The following is a 19,900-nucleotide window of genomic DNA, read 5'->3' on the forward strand; positions in this document are numbered from 1 at the left end:
CACCGTAAAAGTGGATATGTACATATATGATCCGCTATATTTGAAAGTGGTAAAAGGCCAATTTTCAGTTCTAAAAATACTATTTCTGTTTGAATTAATTCACAAATTACTATCACTTCTATTAATTAAATGTGTCCAGAGTCTCGGAAAAGCAGAATAAACGTCTTACAGGCCACCAGTATTTTTATGAAATATTAAACACGAGATATATCTCGAAATGAAGAAAAGTTTCTATTGAACAAAAGCAAACTGCTTTGTTGTATATGTAAACCGAAAAAGTGCATTTAATGTAAAAAAATGTATATATGTACTTCATTTACATATGTACATGTCAGATAGAGTAAAAAAATCATATTTTGATTTTTAAATGCTTTTTATTATTACTAAATTATGATCTCAATACATCTTATATATGTATATATTTTAATAGCTACTGATCTACTGATCATTGTCTATTTTACAATTTTATTTTAATTTTGTTAGTAATCATAGTATTATATTATTATAATGTTAATTTACAACATAATAGGAAAAAAAGCTCAAAAACCTATTTACAATTCTTTTGAAAAAAAAAAATCATATAGAGAGTTCAGAATAGAAGTTTTTAAAACATCAACGGCTTAAAAAACCTTAAATTTTTAATAGCGAACATGTCAACGGACAGTTTAACGATGACGATAATTAAAAATAACGTCACTACTAAGCTAATAAAATATTTATATTATATGTAGAACGAGATACGCGTTCCGTACCACACGGTACTAATACCCGAAAGACTGCAGTGTGTTCCAACGTTAAGCATATTTTCACGGCCTTGCGTACAAGTTACCCTTTGCGCACCGGGTTTTCTTTATATTATACATACATTCATATAATATATGCGATGTTGTGTTGTGTTGGTGAATAGGTCAGCTATATATTCTGGGTCTAGACACGATAGTCTTTAGTGGCATTTAAAAGGCGAATGTGAAAATTTCGCGGGCCGCAAAGTTACTCTTTATTAGGCTTTCTCTGTGGGTGAGTATATACGTATGGGTGCGTGTATGTGTATGCGATAATTTTCCTCGATACGTTTATCAGTAAGTGGAAAGTGCTTTCGAGTGATTTATTATATGTGTGTGGGGTGTGTAATTTGTGCAAATTGTGTCGGAAATTATTTATCGTGTTCGATTCTGTATCGTTGCGGTTTGATTCTGAAATGACGTATGCCGAAGTGTTTGATTGGTTGAAGTTGGGTATTAGGATTTGTATTTTGAATTAAAAATCAAAACTTAAGTTTTCTCTTTGGTTTCTTATTGTTTTTATTGCCTTTCACAGGCAAGTTTATGAGAGAATACTCTTGGGAGAATTTTCATTACTTCATCTTAAGTGTGGAAAACTTTTGTTTTTTGTTTTTGTTTTATTTGTAGTTATTAAGAGAGTGAAAAACTTTTTCATTTGTTTTATTTGTAGTTATTAAGAGAGTGAAAAACTTTTGTTGAATTAATCAGTTGTGGGAAAGATCTCGAAGGTTTATTGTTGCCTTATTTAAAATGTTTAAAACTTTTAGTTATTTATTATGAATTAGTGAAGAAATGATACTCACCCTGTCGCTTTGTATTGACAGAACGATAAGCTTTTCATGAAGTTGATTTATACATTTAATTTAAGGCAAAGTCTTTTAACTATTTAAATTACATGTACATTTATTGTTCGAAATAAACATATGTATAAAGTAAAGGCAACTAGAATATTTAGTGTTTTCTCAAGTACTTTCTAGAAAGCTGTCAATTTTGTAATATAAACAAATATTGAAAATATGGGCTATTTTACTATAATACTTTTATTAAGAGCTTGGATAAAATTTGATCATTAAAGATGAAGACACACACACAGTGGTTCTTGACACGTATTTTTTTTTAATTATTTTTGTATTAATAAAAACACAGGTTCGCCAAATCAGTACCGTCACGTCCCTTCACAAACCTCACCCCCTGGAGTGTTTTCGGTGATATTTTATCCTTGAATTGACATATATTTGATAGTGATCGATAACAATGATTTACATATTTGAAAAAATGTAGGAGAAACGTGTCGAAATAATAAGATTGCACGAATTAACAATGACATAAAGATTTTATTATTTTATTTTAAATAGATATACACCAGGACGGCCTAACAGGTAGACCCCAATGCGTCTCCCTACACAATTAATTACAAAAATTGCAGCATTTCTGTTACATAAATCGCTGTATTTCAAGAGGCTGAAGAACACGAAATTAACAATAAATGAATGAATTAATTAATCCACAGAGACATCTATGGATTTAGATTTGTACATAAACTTTTACATATTGTACACAAATCAAATTCAGATATTTGCGACATAGCAGGTAGGATGATTTTTGTCAATTTGATGGAGGAACCGTTTCAACAATGAAATCAGATAAATTGGCAAACTCTGATAAGAAACGATCGACTTGTAGTCACAAATATCCAAGTCACCCATTACAGCTGGAAGCCACGAGCGCGTTCCATGCCGCACTTTTGAGTGTGTTCTTAACATAACTCATTTGAAAACATTTAACATCAAACTCTTTTTAAACTCAAACCCTAAAATAAAAACAGCTAATTCTATACACGATTCAAACCTATGAATATTTCAACACAACCCCTAAGTTCAAGTTCATAAAATAGTGCGTGTCTGAAATTTATAAATCGATAGCGTGCATCACTCTATATGTACATCGCAACAACCCATACGATAATAATTGAGGTGAATTAAACTAATGGTCCGTTTACAACGTTAGAGCCTCGTGCATTACTGTTATTATTATACTGAAATATTACTCACGAGAGACTACTTTATTGATATTTTATGTAAAACGTCAGTGTTTAGTGATGTAAATGGACCGTAAGTTTCGACCCGAGTATCCCTTTGGAAGTTTCGCGAGTACGAACCGGTAAGGTTTCTCTTTCGGACCCGAACCGTTTACCGATATGTAAAGGTACATATGTGTCTGAAACACAATGTACTATAATACCCAAAGCATTAAAAATAGCCGATGGTTTTAGAATATTACTTGATAATGATGGTGTTTTGATAGTAACGATCGTTTTAATGGGGACGACATAAAAGGGTAAATTTAATCATCGTTTCGGTTATAAATAGCTCAATTAACACGTTTCCGTATGAATGTAGTCGTATTATTTTTATACAATTTGCGTTTTCGTAATGTGTACATATTATGAATAGTTCGTAAGTTTCAATGAAATGTCGCTTTTCCGGCGAAAATAGCCGGTTGCGTTCCAGTTGTCGAACCGTTTTGTTGCGAATTTAATTGCGAATTGTGCAGAATCGTCGATCATTTTATACATAACGTAATGAGGAATCCCTGTTATGCCACAATGGTCTGTTTAGAATAAATAAATAAATAAATAAATAAATAAATAAATAACGTAATGCGTTTTTGAACGGGTTGTGTTTCAATGCTGAATTTGAACCTGTCAATTAATTCCATTGCATAGTGGTTATTATAGTTGGCTTTAAAGTTACTTGGGATCCTAACCGGTTGATGATATTATCAGTGAAAAATGTTTATAATATTCAATGAAAAATATAAACCTGAAAACGATTATATGTAGATGTAGTATATTGAGTTTTTTTTCATAGGGTAGTTCACAACAAATCTATTTCAAACGTTATATTACCATGATCAATTTTACCCATTGGTTTTGATTTTATTGTATTTATAATGTATTTTTTTTATTGAGTGTTTAACGTTTAATTGGGGAAAAATGTCAAAAGTTTATAAATATGCAAAACGATTGAACCGGTAATGTTCCATACTGTATCTGAACCGGTCAGTAATAAAATTGATAAAATGTCATTTTTACAATGATTATTTACTAGTATTGTACCAGTTTTTTATTTCAATTTGGGCTGAATCGTTTTATATTTACATATTTAAAAAAAGATTTAGAAAAACAAAAATTTGAATCTGAATAATAAATAATAAACCCAACTTTTCCATTTTGAATCCAAACCGGTCAGTGATAATAATATCAATAAAACAAACTAAAAAAGCTACGTTCTGTACTAATTAGTATTGCATTCAAAATATCTCTATTTTTGAACCGGTCACGTTCCAATTTCGGAACTGAACCGTTTGATGATATTTTTGATACAATACATCAAAAATAGCTACCCGTATCATAAAATTTTGTACCTAAATATATCATTTAAAATGAAACCATTTCACCTTTCTATAAATATATGTAGATCAAACTAATGCATGTAAAATTATCAACGAACCTCATCAAACGATTCAATGCAATATTCAAATACACAGAGCAAGGTCAAAAAACTGATACCACTCTATTAATAGACATAGGGGTAGTTTTATTTAGACCTAGTGGGGGGGCTAGGATGGGGGTCTTAGGCTACACCGGTATGAGAGTGTGAGGTTGAGTTGCGGATTATCGATCAACCTGGCATTTTCCGAAAGACCCACCGGAATGAGCAGGAAAAAAGTGTGCATTCTTGAACAGTCATCAATCTGGTTAATATTTAAAACATCTTCATCAGTAAGAGAAAACTTTCAAGCATTTCATATGTTCCGGGGTCGTTCGGGAACGTTCTAGTGACCTCCGTGCTCTGGAAAACGTGGTGCATTGCGAAAGGTGCACGTTGGATCAGATTAGGGGAGGAAATGCATTTGGAACATGCAATTGTTAATTGTACGATACGTCCAATTCATTCGTGAATTTAAGGGTTTCTCGCAGTAAATAATGAAGGGTTTAACCGTGAAGGAAAGCCTTGACCCGGTTTGGGAAATCGTCTCGGTTAACGATTGGAGCAGGAAACGAATTACTGACCTTCAAATTATGGCCCGATTCGAGTGTTTTATTGTTACGTATGGGATTCTGCGGCTCTGTGAGTTAATAGTGGACCAAGTGAGTCTGGAAAATATTGGGAAAATCAATTTATACAGTTTTTTTATTCACGTTAGAACAATAATAGTTTCAATACACTATTGTGGAAAACTTGAAATTTTCCGAACAAATAATTACTAAATAAAAAATTTTATTTATTCAAAAACTGCCATGAATTGTAAATACGAAGATGTGTATTTAATATAACTGAGTTTATTTTGAATTCAATGGAAAAAATAAAGATTTTCTTATACCATGTAAATGACCACTGAGTTTGTACGCAATATTGCTTCTATCTATTGATTCGACCAGAGTTAGTTCACGCATGTAAGGCATATTTATTTTTCCCGCATATTAAGGTTGAAACTCAATGTTATGTTTTTTTATACATGGATGTATGCTCGTATGTATGTATCACGCATTGGTTGAATAATGGTATTTATTATTTAATTTAAATCTTGAGTGTTTCTAAATTTGTTGTAGGTACTATTTTACGATGCGAAGTTAGTGTAATTACGTTATTTATTTGATTGAGTTTCGGGAAATTGGTTTCCGATTGGAAAAGGGTGAGTTTTCATTGACATAATGAACGGTTGGTAATTAGAGATGTCGGAAAACTGGGTCGGGTTTTGTTTACATTACCATCATGGATAATTATGGTCGTGTCAATAAATACAATTTACTACATTGGACATTACTTCTGCGGACTTCAATCGGAAAATTGTTTTCAGACTCGTTGGAAATTGATACTATAATTTTACTATTACACTATTTGAAAGCGAAAAATAACAAGTTTCTTACACAGGTGTCGTTTGAATTTTCCACTGAAATATTATTTCCAGATAAAACAAAAAGAATAGTCGTACTTTAAAAATAATTTTTAAGTTCCATATGACCCTTTAAGCCCTCAATACGAGGTCATTAACCCCGACGAATATAGTTTGTAATATCATCAGATTGTGAGACTATTGTTCCACTCGGCTATTTTTGATGATGCGTGTATTTAAAAACGAGCCCATAGAGATACAATCGAATCAATAGCCTTTTAAAATTTATAGCTATATAAACCAATTAGCGGATTCAGAATTCAAAGATCACTTAAATTTGTGAATGTATTTATCTGAAGTCACAAACAAATAAATCACATTTTTTGTAATTTAGTATTTTTCCAAAGATACCCGTGCTCAAGCTGTTCTACGCTAGAATAAAAAAAACATTGATAAAGTAAAAATAATTAATATTCAAAATAAACAACTCCTTCAAACCTATGAAAAAATAGACATTTATCGCAAAAAATTCAGCTAATTGGTTTGAGTCCCCGCTGAACTTTTCGATTAAATAACCTCTACGTAAAATTTGTATTTTATGACCATAAGCCAATGAAATATCATCCGATACATTATCAAATGAAAATATATTAATATGAACAAACTACTTAATGCTTAAATTGAAAAATATTTTATTAATAATATATAAAAACGTACGAAAATAACATATTTATCATTTAAAACCAAAATTTTAATTTAAGATGACGCGTTCACAGCAATTTTAATTTAAGATGATAACTATCACAGCAATTTTTTTTTAGTTTGCCATATTATGTGGTAGCGTTACTAAGAAAAAAAAACTGTCGGCCACATTCCCACTAGAGCGCACTCGACGTTTTACTAATAATGCGCGCGCGTCTATAATTTACCTTACATTATATTTGTATTGATATAAAACATCTATATATGTATGTACATATATAATTTTTTTTAAATTTGTTTGTCTGTCTCGTATAGGCTCCTAAAGCACTCAACCGATTACGATAGAACTTTCAGGATTTGTTGTATGCATGTCCGGGAAGGTTACTGTGAAAAAAAACGGGAAAATACCTCTTAATAATAATATTCGTAATAACGATTTTACCGACGCGAAAGTTTGAAGCGCCATTGTGTAGTCAAGGAAATATGTTCGTAAGCAACCACGTTATCAGTTGGTTTATGACTTCACGGCGATAAAGAGACGTTAGTTCACTTGAACCATCACTTGAAATGGGAACGCAGCGGGATCGGGAACGGGAATTGCATGCCTTATTCTGACATTGCAACGCATGCCAGGTTTAGCTAGTATAACTATATAACTTTTCTTTAATTATTAATTATTATTAATATTTATTTTTTATTAGTATTCAATACTATTGTATTAATTATCTATATATTATTTCGGTCTCCGTGACGAGCCAGAATGTTAAATTACAGAAAACACAAATATCGGAAGGCAAAGATCGAAAATCGAAAGATCTTAAGTCGAAAGATAAAAAAAGGGTGCATGGTAAACGGTACATACTCACTTAATTTGCGCGAGCAGGATACAACAGGAACAAGAGGAATAGGCTTTTCCTCCCATATTAATGTGCGCGTGCAGAATACGGGAGGAAAAGCCTGTTCCTCTTGTTCCTGTTGTACCCTGCTCGCGCAAATTAAGTGAGTATGTATGTACGTGAGTATGTACCGTTTACCATGCACCCTTTTTTTATCTTTCGACTTAAGATCTTTCGATTTTAGATCTTTGCCTTCCGATATTTGTGTTTTCTGTAATTTAACATTCTGGCTCGTCACGTAGACCCATATTATTTATATGGGCGATGGAGATTGCACTATTCTCCCTATCGTCTGGAATAAAAAAAAAAAATATTATTATTATTATTATAACTTTATTTTAATTCGTGTATCAATTCCTTGCCGAAGCCACCCATTGAAATCAACGGGCACAACACTAGTTAAATATAATATTTTGCTTTTAACAATATATAAAAATACCGGTGGCCTGTAATACGTTTATTCTACTTTTCCGAGATTCTGCACATATCCAATTAAAATAAATGATAACAATTTGTAAATGAAGTCAAACAGAAATAATGTATTTGGAACTGAAAATTGGCCTTTTGCCACTTTCAAATATAACGGCTCATATGTATATGATAACATCGATATTAAAAAAAAAAATGCTTAAAAATTAGGCGCCACACGATGCGTCTTTAGCCGAGGCCTACTTGGCCCAATACGAAAGCTGGCCTGGCGGTAGACAATGAAAACATTTGAAACAAGTATTCATAACCCAGTTCACCCCTGCTCTACATCCCATCACGCAACATGAAAGCCAAACGGCAAAAAAAATCGTGGAAAACCCCCCGGAAAATCACACCAGACATACAAAACGCCTCAACAGCTCAAACACACACCGTAAACAAAGCGACCAACGCGCAATCACAGTCAGCTTGGCGACTCCCCACCACCACCACCACCACCACCAAAAGGTGGGGGTACAGAAAGAGGAGTGAAGAGGAGGGGTGAGTTCACCATAGTCGGTCGATCGATCGTCGTTCTGCGGATGCTCCCCCCACCCTTCGAAACCCTCACTCGGAGTCTCATTGCGCCGCCGCTGTCGGCGCCCCTCTGCAGCTGGGAGCGGTCGCCATGAGAAGAAGGTGAGCGTAAGCCCCCACCTCTCAAGAGCAGCCAACATGCCGAAGAACAAGGTGGTCGAGGAGCCGCTGATCCCTCCCCAAGATGGGCGGATCTGCGGCACCATTTGCGTCTGCCAGATGACCTGCATCCTCAGCTGCGTGGCCCTGGTCTACCTCACGGTGGCCATCTACATGCCCTCATCCAGGGCATTCGCGTCGGGCATCAGCGAGACACCCATCATGTGCACCACGACCAGAGCCGTCAACAAAGACGGCTGCGAGTGGGGCTCCTGCGGAGAGTGGTGCTTGAGCAAAACTTCTGGAGCGTGCATCCAGATCTTCGTCAACCTGCGCCGCAACGGATCCACCATACTCTTCGCCAACTGTACCAACGTGGCCAACAAAACGTGCTACGGCATAGACCAGGAGAACGCTAAAAAGTATCGGTGCATAGCCGACGATTGTAAGAACTTGACTGGGACGTTCAACTGCACTTTAGGTATGTGTATCAATATTACGGATGCTTTCGAATGCGTCTTCACCGATACGGATCCGCCTCTGAAGTGTTCCGGGAGACGAGGTAAGATCACGTGCATCGACATAGACGGTCTGTTCAGTTGTACCAAAGGGACGTGTGAGAAGATTCGATCTCCTTACAATTGCGACAGGCGTTGTGTCGATATTCCTACTCGTAATAAAAACATGATACTGTTGAGCGGGGACAAAGTGTATTTATCGCAGTGCGAGCGTGCTATTGAAATAGAGACCGGTAAAGAAGTGTGGAACGAAGATCAGGACAATGTGTTAATGACTTCTTGTTACAGCATAAGTAATACTACCGAGGGTGTGCTAGCCATAGATTGCATCAACGGATCTGTACTCGAGAAGCATATTTTGACGGATTTGACCAACTTTACCTATCTGAGCTACTTGCATACATTCGGAGCTAAGCCGGTGCGTACTATAGCACCTTTGGAAACTGATTTGATCGTTGCCAACGAGAGCAGGCTGATGATAAACTTAGAAGGGTGCGTGAACACGTTGCAGGACGAATGCAAGGACTTCTTGAAGGACTATGGCAAGGATGGGACTGACCACAACGCGCGTGCGCGTTTCCCATGCTTCTACTCGGACGGCAGCAACATGGTGGTGGCTCGATTCGACTTGGAGAAGACTTATAGACAGTTTTTGGTGGCAGCTGTGCTTCCGTCCGTACTCTTCGTGGTATCCTGTCTGACACTGTTGCTATGCCAGAAAGCAGTAGTAGTAGGTGACGATGCAAAGATGCGTTTCAAGGGATGCACCGGAAGCGAGCTGCCAGGCGCTGGTGCTCAGAATCCGGCAAATTCAGACTCCGTCATGGCGCTCTGAGATCCGTCACGTGAGATTTTATAATATGATGATAACCTATATGTTGTTTGGAGTCGTTTGTGCTATTATTAGCGCGAGAGGTGAATGAAGTCAGCTATTGATTTTTTTTTTAGTATATGTTTGCACGCAGTGCTTTCGATGAATTCCAGAAATGTCAGTTGTCACTGAAATATACATATGTACAGCGAATTTATCGATCCGTTATGTGTGGGATGAGAGCTATGGGGTTGATGGGGGTTGACATAGATATTAACGCATACTATATGAGTTCATTGAAATCGGGACTGTGCTTTGTACCATGTTTGCGCACTAAATTCGTAGAATTTACATACATACATATATTGTTGACTTGATATACATACATATATTATTAAAATGATGCATATTTTTTGCTTGTATACATATAACAGGTTATACCTACTGTTATTAATTATTTAAAATGTTAATCGATTGGTTGAATAAAATCTTTACAACGAATTGAAATATTGTCCTGTTCTGTAACGTTGAACTTTTTCACCTCATTATCACTTCATAATAAATACGTTTTCATTTGAAAAACTGATTTTAGAAATAATCACTAATTAAAACGCATTTAATGTAATCGTTTGAATGTTGTTTGTTTGCTCGATATCATCTACTGTTACATATATACATACTTATGAGATGATAAATACTGCGCAAAAATTACTTGGCACACGTAGTATAATGAATTTTGCAGTCAATATTTTTTTTATATACCTACGTACAAAATATGATTCAGAAACTGTTTATTTTTCAGTTAACGTTATAATATATAATTATATAAATATATCCAATGAACGTATCGCTTTTAATATGTAATTATTATGAGCGTTTCCATAACGTACTAATTAACCATTTTGACATAATCATGATTAAAAATATTTATAAAAGTATATAAATTCATTAGTAATGAATACTAATTAATTAATTTAATTAAATAAAATTCTTCTTTTTATGTAATTTAAGAAAAAAAATCTACTTTGCACTATACCTATAAAAAACAGCAGAAAGGGGAGTAAACAATAACTAGTCGATTTTTAATTGTTAAATTAAATTAAAAAGTGATTATTGTATTATATATATAAAAAGTGATATTACTGCTATCGATTACACTGAGCAACAAAAAAAGTTACCGGAGCGGAGACTAATCAATCGTTACTAAGTTTAACCCATTGAATTCAAATATGATAATGATTTTTGTTGGTTTCTTCTTATTTATAAGAAATGGGCCTTTAAAAAAATGCGTAATTTTTACATATTTTTGGCATTTGCAGTCTTTAACTCAAAATCCAGTTTTAATGTACCAAATGTGAGTATTAAAATCAATAGTAATATAGTTTTTTATATTTATTGATTTAAAATACATTAATTATCTGGCGAATATTAAAAGAAGAAAATAAACTTTTTGGGCCAGTTTTATATTTCACTACATTTACAAGAATTGGTTTTCAATCTCAATATATTATTTTCATCCCGATAATACCGCTCGAATAAGTACATACATACATACGTCCAGAGCTTGAGAAAAACATGTGTAATAAAAAATATATACTTGACTTTTAAAATTTGCTAGATATTTAATTATACATATTTTAAAATAATAAAAACCCCAATAAATAGAAAAAGCATCTGATTACTGATTCCAATACTCTTTTTTGGCACAGCAATACTAGATTTTGAGAGAAAGACTGCAAAAGCAAAAATCTGTAAATATTACGCATTTTTAAACGCTTATATCCAGTGGTGTCACCCTAATGGTTTCCATGGGTTTCCGGAAACCCGTTGTTTAATCTAAAAATTCATATAATTTTTGTCAAAAATTATATAAATCTTAAGAATTTAACTTTCATGTAAATGTATATATGTATGTATGTATATACATACATATATGTATATACATATACATATATATTTTTTCAAAATAAATTTTTTGAAAAAAAACTTGGAAACTCGTTGTTCCAAAATTGGGGTAATACCACTGCTTATACCTCATAAATGAGAGAACACTAACAAAAACCGGTAAAAGTGAGAACGCTCGACAGGAAAAGCGGGGCTAGATATTGGTTGCCATTATGCCGGCATGTGTTCAAAGATGTGATCAAATAAGTGTTCACATGTGTGGCACGGGCATTTGATACTATTGTCACATATTTTATCACTTAAGTGCGCTTTGCCGTTCCGTGTCGGTTTTTTAGCGCACATCAAAGGGATAAAAATCCAAATGTTTGTGTGCCTGCCACACTGCGCGAAGCCCAGTTGCGCGAGCCTAGTCGATCAAATCTTTGAACACATATCTGGCAGATACAACAATATGTGACCAAATGTGTGAGCAAAGTCTTCAAAGAAGTGATCACTTCTTTGAACACCGGCATAATGGCAACCAACATCTAGCCCCGCTTTTCCTGTCGAGCGTTCTAACTTTTACCCAAAAACCATTGTAATATTTGAATTTAATGAGTCAAACTTTGCAAAGATTAACAAGTCTCCGCTTGAGTAAATGAATACGTGATTATTTTTTTACTCAGTGTTATTTGGGTATAAGATCACTACTACAAAGTTCTACTGATGTATTTTTAAATGTGCACGTAAATTTAAATCAACTATCATTAGAAAATACTTCAAAATTTGATCCATACAATGGTATTTTTATTTAGAATTTAGTTGTTATAGCATATAGCTGTTGGCCACTCTAACTAAATCAACAAACTAATGCCAACACAATCCACAGTAATGTTAAAGTTCATATTTCATAATTTAAAAACTAAAACTACACACCGGCTAACAACTATAGTGCTTCATCTATCGCACTGTATGAGCTTCGCATTGCGTGGCTTCAGATGGCGCCATCAGCGCCATCATGGCGTCGCGTCGTTAGTCCTGTCAAGGCGACGCGCGTTCGCGGCACAAACACGACTCTAACCGACCAAATCCGAATGTTTCCTTGCACTTTTTTTGCACATTCAACTGACTTATGCTTGGGTATGTTTCAGGCGTTCCCCTCCTGCACGAGAGCCCCGTGCACGGCGGTCTGGGCGGCTTCTAGCAAGCTAGCGGTCCGCTGTTGGAAGCCCGCGGCAGTCTCTCTCCCTGCGAGTCTTCTTCGCTCTTCTTCAGCGACTTCTTCCACTTCATTCCACTTCAGCGCTTATGCTGAATAAACACAACCACACACACACATCACATAAACACACACACACACACACACACACATTTAGTAGTTTTACTTTGTCCTTTAAATCACCGCGCATCAAGCAGGATGTAACGTCCCGTATTATATAAATACCGATGTACAGCACAATTCCGTTCAATAATTATTATACAAACGAGTCTACTGTCAACATCAGAAGAGAAGTGTGAAAAAAAAAACAACAACAACAACAACGTTTTGGCATATTCACGAAATATATAAAAAGGGAGTTAGTTAAGCGTATTTAATATCACAACTGTCGTTATTTAAATTGAAAATCTTCCGGGCGAGCGAACCACATAATAATTAAAAGGAGGGGAGGGCGTGTTTAAAACAACAAACAAAAAAAAGTGAACAAAACTAAACTATTTTAATTGTGTTGCACCTTTGAAGAAAATTTGTTAAGTGTGATATCTATTATATTGAAAAAAAAATATATATATACATATATAAATATATATTTAAAAAAGCTCAAATTTATTAGATTTAATGAAAAAAAGCGCAATAATTCGAGTTTGATTTAAAATAAAAAAAAAGATATACATATGTAATAATAAAGCGATAATGCTGTTCGTTGTGGAATCGCAAGCTTTCGCAGTAGGGAGAGCTTTGGGTATGTCGGGCGAGTGAAGCGAAATTGACATGGACTCCGACGAGTCCACTATTATCATGGGGGCGGATGGCGGTGAGGAGGAAGAGGAAGAGGAGGAGGAAGAGGAAGATACTGGTCCTCATCCCCCGGCGCCCCCGACCCCCGCAGAACAGTTGGCCGCCCTGTTGGAGAAGGCGAAGTTCTACACTTCGCTGTGCTTGGGCACGTCGGCCATCTTGGCCGTGTTCGGCTTCCTCTTTCTGATTCCGTTCGTGGTGGAGCCAGCCATTGCCACTATTATTGCCGATTTCGAAGCAGAACCAGTCACGTGTGCAGTCACCGAGCATGTCTATGCTGAAGGGCTTAAAAACTGCTCCTGGGCATCGTGCAGAGAAGGCTGCACCAGCGCTCACACCAGATGCTACCAGGTAACTTTCGATGAAAGACTATCTTTGAGAATATTATGTTTTATGTATGAATTGTACAGTAAAAAAAGTATTAAATATCTGAATGGTTTTAACCCGTTGAATGCTAAACAACGATTTATCGTTGTTGATGAAAACGGCGAGAATCGCTAACAACGATCGTTGTTGACTACAAAAAATTTTTTATAAAAACGAGGCGTAAATATACCCAATATTGAGAAATGAGACTTCATATTTGTGTCGCCGCCACGGCGACACCGGACTAATACGGTAAACCATACATGTCGCTTCTGTGGCGACATTCGAGTGCAAAGGGTTAATTTATTATTATTATATAATATATACCAACGCAAAGTTTTTCTTCGCACTCGGGTAGTTTTCTAATTCCATTATTTTGTATCTATAATAATATAGAATAATAACAAAATAATTATAGAGGTCACGAGCCATCATGCAATTAAGTGCAAGTTTACAAAATGTTTACAATAATCATTAAAAATAGATAAAATGATTATAAATTATCACACCCTAGTGCATCTCACTAGGGTGTGATACACACACTCGCCCTGTCAACCACGAAAGAGAGAGAGAGAGAGAGAGAGAGAGAGAGAGAGAGAGAGAGAGAGAGAGAGAGAGAGAGAGAGAGAGAGAGAGAGAGAGAGAGTGACCAAACACCCACTTTTAATAAATTTAAATAATTAATATTACACCTAAATATAGTGCGAATAATAGATTTCAAAATAAAATCCTGATAAGCATCCATATCTAGTGCATCTCACTCGCACGCTCACATTCAAAAGCAAGAAAGAGCGCTCGGCCAATAAACAACATATCGATTTTTTATAATTAAAAAAACAAAACTACACACCGGCCAACAACTATAGTGCTTAATCTATCGCACTGTATGAGCTTCACACTGCGTGGCTTTTTTTGCACATTAGTGCTTCATCGCGAAATTTAGCATTTCTCGGTAAGGATTTTGAAAAACATCGTAGCAGCCAAAGGGTTAAACCCAACGACTACTGCCAATTTAATATAAATCGCAAACTTCTTATTGCTCCCTTATTTCTTCCGTAGTCTTGTTCTCCTACCCAAAACATTTTCTTGTGCCATCAATTTTACAAGATTTTCGCTTGCCATGTTTCAGATCTTGGTCAACTACACCCGCACCCCATTCGCTGAGTTCGAACGCAGCGGCGACAGCATCTCAACCCTGGAGTGGGACGTGACCGAAACCAGATATTTGGTGAACACCGAGGGTTGCGGATACCCACCGAGAGTGAACTGTACCCTGTTCGCGATGCAGTACCGCGTCCTGTACGAAGCCGGGCGAGCGTTTCCTTGCCATTATAGCAAGACCAAGCCGACGAAGGTCGTGGCTCGGTACTCATGGCCTGCGACTCTACAGCACCTGGCAATCGCATTGGCTGCACCTCCGGTCATCTTTGCCGTGGCCGTTGGCGTGCTAGCCTACTGGCATTGCAGCTGCTGTGCCAACGCGCCGACCCACGACGAGTAAGTCATCATCATCTTCTACATATCATCCGTAGGAAGAGTCATGGGATACTTGCGACATCCTCATAATTGAAGCACCTGATTCTAAAAAGCCTTATGTTTGAACGGCCTACTGTTCGTTGCACAATGCCAGCTAGTTGGTAGAAAAATACGCGACTGATGCACTGCGTAATGTGCACATGTTCAATGACGTGCGCACTACCACTGCGCATGTCATGTTTCTACAATCATATCCATTGTGGTATTTCATTATCAAATAAATCATTTTTTCGATACACAAATTTTAGAAGGTTGCATTATTGTCAATATATGCGTTATTGTGTTATAAACCTACATATGATGTTCAAAAAAAAAAAAAAAAACAAATACTCACCACAGAAAACTTGGATTCTACTGCTTAGTAATATGGTATGAATTTTAAAGGTTATTCCATTTATGAAGGCCCACTCCCACTCCGTGGAAAAGATGCGCATAATTAGATTGTGTACTTTTGCGCATCTTTTTCGAGGAGTGGGGGTGGGCCGTAGGAAACGAAACGATCTCCAATCAAATATTATTTTAATGGAAGATGTAATTTAAAATAATATTTGGTCTTGACAAATCGGTTTTTGGAATCGGATGCTTCGATTTTCGATAGATAATATTATGTAGTGGTCGTTTATCATATAAGAAAATTTCGTGGAAAACTTGAATTTAAACGCACAGAAAACTACACGATTGGTTTTTTTTTATATTAAAACGCATGGAAAGATTCAAAAGAAGAAGATAACTAACTGTATAAAATCTATGTTCAATCTAAATAAAGTTCAATACGAGCAATTATAATGATTGTAGATTTTCTTTCTTCAAATTTTTTATCTTCCATAAAGTATAAGAACATATTTAAGAATTCTTTCATCGTTATAGATCAATATATGTATGTTGTATTTTCATTAAATTCTATGCATATCAGTGTTTCTATTTATAAATTCTATAAATGTCGATTGCTTTCAAATTACAATTGTCTTTTTAAATCTTCGCTGTATTTAATACGGTATTGGTACAATTTGAAATGTCAAAGTTTAAAACATATTTTTCACCCAATAATTCAGAAACACTGAAGTTCTTCTTATAAATATATTCAAAAAACATAATAATTATATACGTCATAATTAAAATTTTTGTGTAAACGATAATGTATTAATATAATATACATATAATTCTTTAACCTATCATTCTAAGCATTTCTAAAGCATAGTGCCTTCTTGTATAAATAATAAAAATACTTCATCTCGTTCATTTCCCTTCAAAATATAATATTTACGTATTCTTCAGAAAACTATTCTCAACTTCATATTGATCTAGATGTAGTTATGCAAAAAAAAAATACTCAAATGGGTGAAATTCTATTTAGCAGAACTACATATTCTATGTACTCTTACGTCAATATAGATTCTGTCAATGCTTTAAGTAAAAGTATAAATATATCTTGACAAGTTTAGCTAAATTTTTCAACCCTCTTTTTACTGTAATACATATATGTATAATAGATGATATTTATAAAATTTTGTGCCTATTCAAGTTCAAATGTGTGTACTATTTTTTAATACTATTGCACTCGATCGGAATTGTGCCTAATTATGTAGAAATCGGGACCAAAAAGCTCGGACTGGTTAAGACGTTAAACGAAATCTATTGCACAAATCTAAACTTCCATATTTATAATTGAAAATTAAAAGCTTCGAAAGCTAAGCTTCAACATTTACTAATATTATTACTTAATGTGACAATGTATGAGCTTTAATAAACTTTAAGACTAACAAACATTGACTTTTTATCAAAACCTCATCACAATACACACCTCATACTTCAACATGGGATTTTTAGACGTAATATTAGCATCGAACGAATCTTTTCATCCTAAAGGTGGGCATTTACAAACCGAATCGTCTGCAACATGTCTGTCGTAGCGGTATTTCAGAGACCAACTAACTTGCCTGCTAACGCATTTTGAGTAATCCTTGATTCGTTCTACTTCATGATTAATAACATATTGAATAATCGAGGTTTTCTTATAAGTATGATATGTAACATTGAGATTTAGTTTTTTGTAAATATGTCTTAGCAGACACCAGATTCTTAGAGATTTGTTTCTCTCTTACTCTAAGATAGGTTTGTCTGTAGACAAATTCCGAGTGAATGCCCACTTTTACACGTTTCATACGGTTTCAGCGGATTTTTAGACCTAGTTCTAGAAGCTACGTTTTGAACGAATCTTTAGATTCTAAGAGAGTCCTGTACTAAAATGAATACTAATGCCAATTTGACGTTGATTTTACAGCAAACTGCTGTGCGACGAACTGAATTTGGACGAGCCAGACGACGGGCTGTACTGTCGAGGAAGATCTGGAAGTAGGGATACTGACGCCCTCTGGAAAGGATAAATATCATATTTATCCTCAAAAAAAAATGCCCAAGCTCCACCTGACATTGCCTTATCGACACCAAAAAAAAAAAAGCATCCACTTACTAGACGATCCTGAAACCGATCGACGACCCACATAAAATACGCAGCAAAAAAAAAAATCAACGGTCGTCAACCGGTTGTCAAATCGTCCTATCATTCCATGTATTTTATAATAATCAAAACTATACTAATATATTAATGACGGTCAGGTCAGGCAATTTTTGCAAAGGTTCAACAAAAAGAAATCTCGAGATGCCTTATTCAATAACGCTTTTAAAAACATATATAGATTTTTGACAAGATCATTGTATTAGTACGCGCGACACCTACGTATTATTAAAAATAATAATCAAAATTGTTCTAGTAAAATTTTTTAATATTTAAATATTTAATAACAAAGATTTTGAGAGTCGTATTATTATTATTATAAAAAAGAAAAGCGCTGTGATTGACTGCTTGGATTTTTTTTCAAACTTTTGGATACGTATAATATTTTAAATTTTAGCGCTAAACTAACTAACTAAATATTTAACAAAAAAAAAAGTATAAATCCTATTTAATAAATAATTTCATTTCAAAATTAAAAAGCAGCGCAGTCATTTAATCATTGGTCGTATTCTAAAAATCAGTATTTGCATTTAAAATTTAAGACGAATAGGACCTGACCTAAAAATAAAACAAACAAAAAAAAATGATATCGATATCAAAACGAATGCTCTCTCTCGCTTATATTAATAAAAACTTATGATTATAGCGTTTAAATAAATAAAAAAAAAACCGAACAAAGCGATTTTCCAAACGATCAGCAACGATCGCGATTTTTTATCGTACAAATCATTTAGCCGTTAATATTTAAAACAAAAATTTATAAATTATTAAATAAATGGTCATTATTATTATTATTGTTAAATTTAAATAAAGGTGCTTTTTTAAAAAAATCTCTTCGCAAGCTGTGTAAATTATTGAATACATATTTTAATGGGGTAGACGACTATTTAATATTATATTAAAAAAAAGCGTTTAATATCATATTTTTAGCGAGACTCGATTTAACCTCTTGAGGAATCACGTGGCTTATATTTTTAAATTAAAAAGTAATTATAAATATATTAAAAAGAAAAACAACAACAAACAAAATCTTATTTGTATTACTTTTAAGCGATTGTAATTATTATTATTATATTACTAGAAAGATATTTATATGGAAGAATGATTTTCGATGTGGAAATTAAAGTCTAGCGAATTTGTACATATATACATACATTATATTGATAACACGATTAATTGAAAATTGTATCATTCAAATGACGAAAGATGGTCAACATCGGTGCAATAAACGAAGCGATGATCTGTCTATTGTGTCTGCATCAAGGTTATAACATTTTTTATGCACATAATAATATTACAACAAAAAAATTTAGTAAATTTATTACTACTGTGACGTATTTTTCCCGACTACCAATGCAAAATAAAACACGTATAAAAAAATATAATATATGGCTTTTCATTCAATACTATTGAGCTTACATATATAATCAACACTACGTAGATATTAAATACAATATATACATATTTATACAATTATGATGTTAATAAATTGCGATATTTTATTATATTAATTAAGGCAAAGTTTGGGTGAATTTTTATTACATTTTTTGATCCATTTTCATCACATGTACCTTCATACTAATTGGACGTATGTTATTTATTACTAAGGATCGGATTTTAACAAGAGCTGGGTAAGTTGATAATGGGCTCGTATTTGTAGCACATTATATAAATCAAATAATATCAAAAAGCTAGCGTACATATGGAAATATCACAATTTTTTTTAATAAGAAAATATTCATAGATGTCCATTAATTTGGTACTATAATTACAATCAATACATATATCGTTCCCTTATTACTTAAAAAATAGTTTCAAAAATTAAAATAACAATTATGTGAAAAATATAACTAGTTGCCTAGTTCGGTCC

General features: G+C 34.2%; 3 protein-coding genes across 3 annotated transcripts in view; 2 read left to right on the plus strand and 1 right to left on the minus strand.

Annotated features, from left to right (window-relative positions):
• Positions 1-19,900, minus strand: part of LOC143917103 (cilia- and flagella-associated protein 298) — a 102,802-nt gene that overhangs the window by 52,033 nt on the left and 30,869 nt on the right. The gene's annotated exons all lie outside the window — the stretch shown is intronic.
• LOC143917101 (uncharacterized) lies at positions 8,224-13,369 on the plus strand. Its single transcript, XM_077438493.1, has 2 exons — positions 8,224-9,746; positions 12,748-13,369. The coding sequence occupies exon 1, from the start codon at positions 8,423-8,425 to the stop codon at positions 9,734-9,736; it is 1,314 nt and encodes a 437-aa protein (XP_077294619.1). The 5' UTR covers positions 8,224-8,422; the 3' UTR covers positions 9,737-9,746; positions 12,748-13,369.
• Teh2 (tipE homolog 2 phospholipid transfer protein) lies at positions 13,384-18,509 on the plus strand. Its single transcript, XM_077438501.1, has 3 exons — positions 13,384-13,964; positions 15,109-15,476; positions 17,797-18,509. The coding sequence occupies exons 1-3, from the start codon at positions 13,587-13,589 to the stop codon at positions 17,897-17,899; spliced, it is 849 nt and encodes a 282-aa protein (XP_077294627.1). The 5' UTR covers positions 13,384-13,586; the 3' UTR covers positions 17,900-18,509.

The sequence above is a fragment of the Arctopsyche grandis genome, chromosome 9 (genome assembly GCF_051622035.1).
Source record: "Arctopsyche grandis isolate Sample6627 chromosome 9, ASM5162203v2, whole genome shotgun sequence".
NCBI lineage: Eukaryota > Metazoa > Arthropoda > Insecta > Trichoptera > Hydropsychidae > Arctopsyche > Arctopsyche grandis.

Bases quoted from the DNA above. Each gene is read 5' to 3' on its own strand.
- LOC143917101 (XM_077438493.1), top strand. From the start codon at position 8,423: ATGCCGAAGAACAAGGTGGTCGAGGAGCCGCTGATCCCTCCCCAAGAT.
- Teh2 (XM_077438501.1), top strand. From the start codon at position 13,587: ATGGACTCCGACGAGTCCACTATTATCATGGGGGCGGATGGCGGTGAG. The intron at 13,965-15,108 runs GTAACTTTCGAT...GCCATGTTTCAG, and splicing joins CTCACACCAGATGCTACCAG to ATCTTGGTCAACTACACCCG. The intron at 15,477-17,796 runs GTAAGTCATCAT...TTGATTTTACAG, and splicing joins AACGCGCCGACCCACGACGA to CAAACTGCTGTGCGACGAAC.